The sequence below is a fragment of the Ascochyta rabiei genome, chromosome 20 (genome assembly GCF_004011695.2).
Source record: "Ascochyta rabiei chromosome 20, complete sequence".
Lineage (NCBI taxonomy): Eukaryota > Fungi > Ascomycota > Dothideomycetes > Pleosporales > Didymellaceae > Ascochyta > Ascochyta rabiei.
Window position 1 is genome coordinate 841 of NC_082424.1, and position 6,397 is coordinate 7,237.

The 6,397-nt window shown below is 44.5% G+C and overlaps 1 protein-coding gene across 1 annotated transcript, besides 8 other annotated features; it reads right to left on the reverse strand.

Moving 5' to 3' along the window:
- Positions 1-44: part of a tandem repeat that runs on past the window's edge.
- Positions 1-4,313: part of a dispersed repeat that runs on past the window's edge.
- Positions 1,088-1,134: a tandem repeat.
- Positions 2,214-2,256: a tandem repeat.
- Positions 3,166-3,169: a direct repeat.
- Positions 3,170-3,462: a long terminal repeat.
- Positions 3,170-6,397: part of a mobile genetic element that runs on past the window's edge.
- Positions 4,413-6,397: part of a mobile genetic element that runs on past the window's edge.
- On the reverse strand, positions 5,000-6,397 carry EKO05_0010519 (uncharacterized protein; the record flags this gene model as incomplete). Its single annotated transcript, XM_059637775.1, has 1 exon — positions 5,000-6,397. One exon carries the CDS (start codon positions 6,395-6,397, stop codon positions 5,000-5,002), a length of 1,398 nt encoding a protein of 465 aa, XP_059493758.1.

The window sequence follows — 6,397 nt, forward strand, 5'->3', positions numbered from 1 at the left end:
TCCCTCTCTTCTATTTTCACCTCCTTCTCTTCTACCCTTTTTTTCCCCAACCCTTAAACTCCTCTAACTCTTCTTTCTAACTTAACCCTACCCCTTACCCTTACACTCTTCTTCTTTAACTCTCTTACTCTCTTTCTCCCTCACCCCTACATTTTCTCCCTCTTTTTCACCTTCACTTCTACTCTCTTCTTCTTAATTCTTCTTCTTAACTCTCCTTCTCTTTCTACTTTTTTACTCCTAACACTTACTTCCTTCTACTTACTTTTTTTTCACCTCTTACTTTCTTCTTTAACCTACACTCACCTTCTCCTTCTTTTTCTAAAACTTTACTACAAAACTCTCTTTCTTCTTTTTTCCTTTTCTCACCTTTCTTTTCCTCAACCTTTACCTACTCTTCCTACACCAAAACCCTAACACTTTTCCTACACTAAAACCCTAACCCTTTTACAATCTAAACTCCTTCTCTACTACTACCTCTTCTACTACTTCTACTACTTCTTTTCTCTTTTTACTTATTACCTCTACTTTCTTCTCCTTTTTCCTACTTTCTTAACTCTTAAACACTACTTTTTCTTTAACTTATTCTACTTCTTCCTTCTCTTTCTTCTACTCTTTTCTACCACTTACTACATCTTTCTCTTTTCTTCTACTTTTACTTAAAACCCCAACCCTCTTCCTACACTAAAACCCTTATACTTACTCTTACACTCTTCTTTATTCTTACATTAAAACCTTTACACTTTCTCTTCCTTATCCCTACTTTCTTCCTTCTTCTAATCTTTACTCTCTACTTCTCTCCTTAACTCTTCCTCTTACACTCTACCCTCTCTTACTCTTAAATTCTTCTTTCCTCCTACTTTCTCTCCCTCACCCTTACCTTTACTTCTACTTATTTCTACTTTCACCCTCTTCTCTACTCTCTCTTTCCTACCTCTACTCTTCTCTTACACTTAAACCTTACTCCTTACTTTTACTTACACTCTTACCTCTACCTCTTCTCTTTCCACACTCTCTCCTACTTTAACCCTAACCTCTCTTCTTACACTAAAACCCTAACCTCTTTTTACTCTAAAACCCTAACCCTTACACTTATTCTCTCCTTCTTCCTTACTCTACTCTCTTCCTTACTTTACTCTTCTCTTTATTCTACTCTCTCCTACTTCTTCTTCTCTTATCTTTTTCTTCCCTCTACTCTTCTACTCACAATACCTATTCTCTAATCCTTACTACTTTTCTCTATCCTTTCTACTTTTCTTATCCTTTCTACTTCCCTTATCCTTTCCTTTCCTTACTCTACTACTCCTAATCTTCTCTACTTTTTAATAATCTTTCTTTAAACTACTACTCTTTCTTTTCCTATTCTCCTTCTTCTCTCTTTTTTAAAACTTTAAATTTTACTCTTCTAACTTTTCTCCAAACCCTATCTCTCTTCTCACACTAAAACCTAACTATTACTATTACTTTCTTCTCTACTTTCTCTCACTCTATTCCTTACCTTCTTCCTAACACATACACTTACTTTCTCACTTACCCTCTCTCTATCTTACTTATTCTCTTTCTACCTTTCTCTTCTCTCTCTAATTTTTACTCCTAATACTTACTCTCTTCTTCTTATCTTTTCTACTCATCTTTTCCACTTACTTTTCTCTACTACTCTCTCTTTTCTAACACCTTAACTTTCTTCCTTCTCTCTTTACACCTATATTTACTCTTTACTCTATCTTTTACTCTACTAACTTAATTTTTTTTACTTTTCTCTCTAAAATTACACTTTCTTCCTATACTAATATTCCCACCTTTATCCTTACACCTTCTTTCTCTTACTCTTACTTCTTCTCCTACACTTAACCCCTACTCTTCTCTTTTATTCTTACTCTCTTTCTTACAACTTACTTTCTTTATTTTTTAAAACCTTCTACTTTTATCTCTCTTTTTAACCTTCTTCTCTCTTCTTTTCTTTTATTTACACTACTTTTACTTCTTACCCTACTAACTTTTCTTTTCTAAACTTATACTCTCTTTCTATACTAACACCTACCTATTATTCTTACTCTCTTCTTAACCTACTTTACTCTCTTATCTTTCTTTCTTAAACATTATTTTCTTCTTAACTAACCTCTTTTAACTTCTTTTCCTTTTCTTCTACTTCTTTCTTCTATCCTTACCTCTTACTTTCTTTACTCTATTCTTATTCTTTCTACTTTTCTAAATTTTCTTCTCAATCTCTCTCTCTTTCTATCTCTTATCTCTTTCCCTAAACTCTTTATAAACTCTTTAAACATATACTCTCTACTTTTTACTTCTTTTTATACCTTTTCTCTTCTTTTCTCCTTATTTACTTCTTCCTCAACCTTTTTAAATTTCTAACAAACTACAACTTTCCTTTTTACTTTACTTTTTCCTTTCCTTCCTCTTTCTACACTTTTTCTCTTCAACCTTCTTTCTTTTCTCAACTTTTACTCTTTCTAATCTTTCTTTTCTTTTCACCTTCTATTTAACTACTCTTTTATTTCATACATCTTTTAATAAACTAACTTCTTCTTCTACTTTCTTCTCTTCTTTTTAATTCTTTCTTTTCATCTTTCTCTATTTTCTACTCTTTTTCTTCATTTACTATCTTTACATCTTAATCACTTTAAATATCTTTTCTAATACTTTTACACTCTCTCTTTATTAAATACTACATTTAACTATCTTTTCTATCCTACTAACACTCTTTTAACAATTTTTTACCTTTTTCTACTTCTCTTCTTACTTTATCCTCTCTACTATTCTCTTCTCTTAACAATTCTTTCATTTCTCTTTTCTTTCCTTTTCTTCTTTTATACATCTCTTAACCCTATCTCTGCTACTTGCGCGCTGTTATACTGCTGCATGAACAACGCTACTCTAATTGCTACTACCATTGCGTTGCTGAAAAAAATTCGCCTTAAAACTGCTCTCTGTACCGCTTATCTATCTCTATAACTGCCTCTTCACTCTTGTGTAACACTTGACGGGCCTACCGCCCACCCACTTTCTCTTCTTCACCCTGCTTACCTGCTACTCTTCTCTATCCCGCTTCACGGTCTTAAACACCTCCCCTCCTTCACTCTTAACCGCATCGCTCCGGGGGCACATCCACGGGCCCCCCCGCCCAACCCTCTACCCCCCTCTCCCGTGATACCTTATCACGGGCCCACCGCCCACCCTTATTCTACTCTCTTCTCTCCTTCATCCTTTGCTCGTGATGCCTTATCACGGCCCCACCCACCTCCCCTCTTTCTCCTTTACCCTCTACCGCCCTGCCCAACTGCTTTGTGACACCTGACGGGCCCTCCGCCCGCCCCTCTCTCACGCACTACGGCATCTACGGGTTCAGGAATGCCTTTCTGGGCTGCGGCACCACAATCGGATTTGCCAAACTTCCCCTAACTACTGTTCTATCTTGTGACAATACTATGTAAACGCCCAAAACACCTTGCTCCACGTCATTTTTATCCCGTTCCATCTTTCTAATCTACCTGATACCCTGTTCAAATGCCCTTTCCCTCTACCATTTATTCTTATACCCGATTTACAAAGCAACCAACCCTGCCTAATCCAAATTCGCGCGATCAACGCGATTGACGCCCTCTTGCCCGAACAACTTCTTGTACCTCTCCCATCCACCATCCTGCTGGCTCTTCTACCTATTGCGCATGTCTTTCTTAACTACTCTACTATCTATCCAAATTTACTTTGTCCTGACTCTCACTTTCTTTAATACGCACGGCTGCTTTTGGATAGGGACTCACTTGTTTGGTCTGCTCTCTCCGGATTGTGGGCTCTTCCTGGATCGGGGGCTCTTCTTAAATGATCGGCTCTTACTACTTGGGGGCACTGATGTGGACTCCCTTGGCTTGCGGGGACCACTTTCGGGCCACTTTGGGGACTACTTTCGGACCACTTAGGGTGGCGCACTACTTGGCGCGCTACTTAGGGAACCACGTGGGGAACTACTTGGAACCACTTGGATTGGGGACCCACTCGGGTTGGACGTGCCACTCGGGTGGGGCAACCACTTGGGTTGACGCACTACTTGTGGAACTACTCAGGGAACCACGCGGGTTTGTGCTGACTACGCGGCTTGATGCTGACCATGTGACTATGTGGATTGATGCTTACTGCGCGGGTTAATGCTTACTACGCGGGTTAATGCTGACTATGCGGGTTGGTGCTGACTACGTGGATTGGGGGATCCGCATGGGTTGGGGGCTCTACTTGGGTCGGGGGCTCTACTTGGGTTGGGGGCTACTTGGGTCGGGGGCTCTACTTGGGTTGGGGGATCCGCATGGGTTGGGGCTCTACTTGGGTTGGGGGTTCTACTTGAGTTGGGGGATCCGCATGGGTTGGGGGCTCTACTTAGGTTGGGGGGCTCTACTTGGGTTGGCGGTATTACTCGGTTGGCGGGTATCACTTGGGTTGTGGGGACTACTTTGTTGGTGGCCCTTCTCTGGGCGTTTCTTTCTACGTCTCTGAAGTGTCTGTGTTGCTATTTGGCTGTTTTGCACTTTCTGACTTGTGATCACCGTGCAGTCGCAAGTCAGCCTACAGCACGTTTCTCCTGACTTCTCCTGACCTAAGGTTTCGGGTTACGGTTATATCAAACACATTCTTTCTAGTCTGCTAAATACGACTGCACATGCCCCTCCTCCCAAGCATATAGGAAACGACACATCTGGCTCGCGTCTCTCTGGCCTATCTTGATCTTTAATCCGAGCCACTTGTAAAGCCGGAGCTCATTGCTACCGTGCACAATCGCGGCGTCTTGCATCTGCTGCTCCAGCCATGGCGTGCACATCAGTGGCTGGCAGGCAAGCAGCGCAGCTACTGCTCTCTGGAGCACTCCATCGTACTGGCAAGGCACATGCATCCCTTGTGTCTTAAACGCACCCTGTATGCTTGTTTCCTCCCACTTGTTGCAGATGGCTTGGGGCGCCCAGCAGTAAAAACACCGCGCATACTTCTCCTACTTTACTTAGTGCATAGATTTCACCTTAGACTCCATTAATGTCATCTGCGCTCCGCTGGCCTTTGAACAGTCCTTCCAGTCGTGGCGCGCCGGGTCAGCCTGAGTGGCCATGCAGATGGCGCACGCATTGCTCCAGCGCTGGAAGTGCTGCTCTAGCCGCTCCAGGTCATATACTTTTTGTTCCGTCCTTCGCTGTTGCTGGATCTTAACCCTCTGCTCTTTAACGACTATAGCTCGCTCTATACATCTGCGCTGCTCCTCTGCTGCCACCGCCGCAGTGTCGGCCTGCGTCTCCTCTGGCTCTTCCTGCTCTTCTTCGACGGCTTGTCGCTTGGTACCACCGGGGTGTCGCTCGCATAGATCACACTTCGACTCTCCCATCTCGCATTGCTGCCTGTTCTGTCTGCCGTCCATGTGCTTGTCTATCGCGATTCGCTGACAGGATTCGACTGTCATAAACTCCTTTGCAGGTCGCTCCAGCTTGTAGCCGAGCGCCTTCTCTACCCTCCCCTCTTTTGTTACATAGCACGCTCTCATAACAATGGACTCGCTGTCGAGCCCCGTTCGTCCCGCCCGGCCGCTCTCTTGCACATATTGGAGCAGCAGGGGACACATGGCAACGTGGATCACCACCCAGACGCCTGCAGCGTCGAGCCTAAGACCTAGCATGTTCGTGGCTGTACAAAGCTTCTCTATGCCCAGGGTGAAGCTTCGCACCATGCGTGCCTTTTCCTCGTCTGAGCCCATCTGACGGTAGTATGCAGAGCACTGCAGAAGCTTCGCAAGCCGTTTCGTCTCGTCCACAGTTGGACAATAGACGATGATCTGCGCCTTAGGTCCGTACCTACTCCTCTTCGCAGCCACAAGCTCAATAAGTACTTTTTCTAGCGTGCCACGTGTGTACTCTAGCACCTGGTACGCAATGTTCGTTTGCGTGGTGCGTTCATCGCGGCATATGGTTACGGTCTGGGCATCGAGCCCTGCGGTGTGCAAGAAGGCGGGCTGCAGCGTGGGCGGCAAGGTTGCAGTCAGGTAGACAACCTGTGTGCCCTTCTCCGTCATCTCCACCATCTTGAGGAGGTCTGGCCGCCAGTCCTGTGTCGACTCCAGCAGCACGTGGCACTCGTCTATCACGATACGATCTAGCTGATGGAGCATGCGCTTTTCGTCAATGAACCTGCCGAACGCCTTCGTGACTGCGCTCTTAGGCGTCACTAGCACAATACGAGCCCAGTACGGCGGTCTTCTTCCATCCCACTTCGCGCAGGGGATGCCGAGCTGGTCGCAGCGATCTTGCAGATCGTCTCGCAAGGCATTCAACGGAGCCACGACCACGGAGACGCCGCCTGGCGAGACGGACGCGGGCAGCATGAACAGCATACTCTTGCCGGTGCCGGTAGCCAT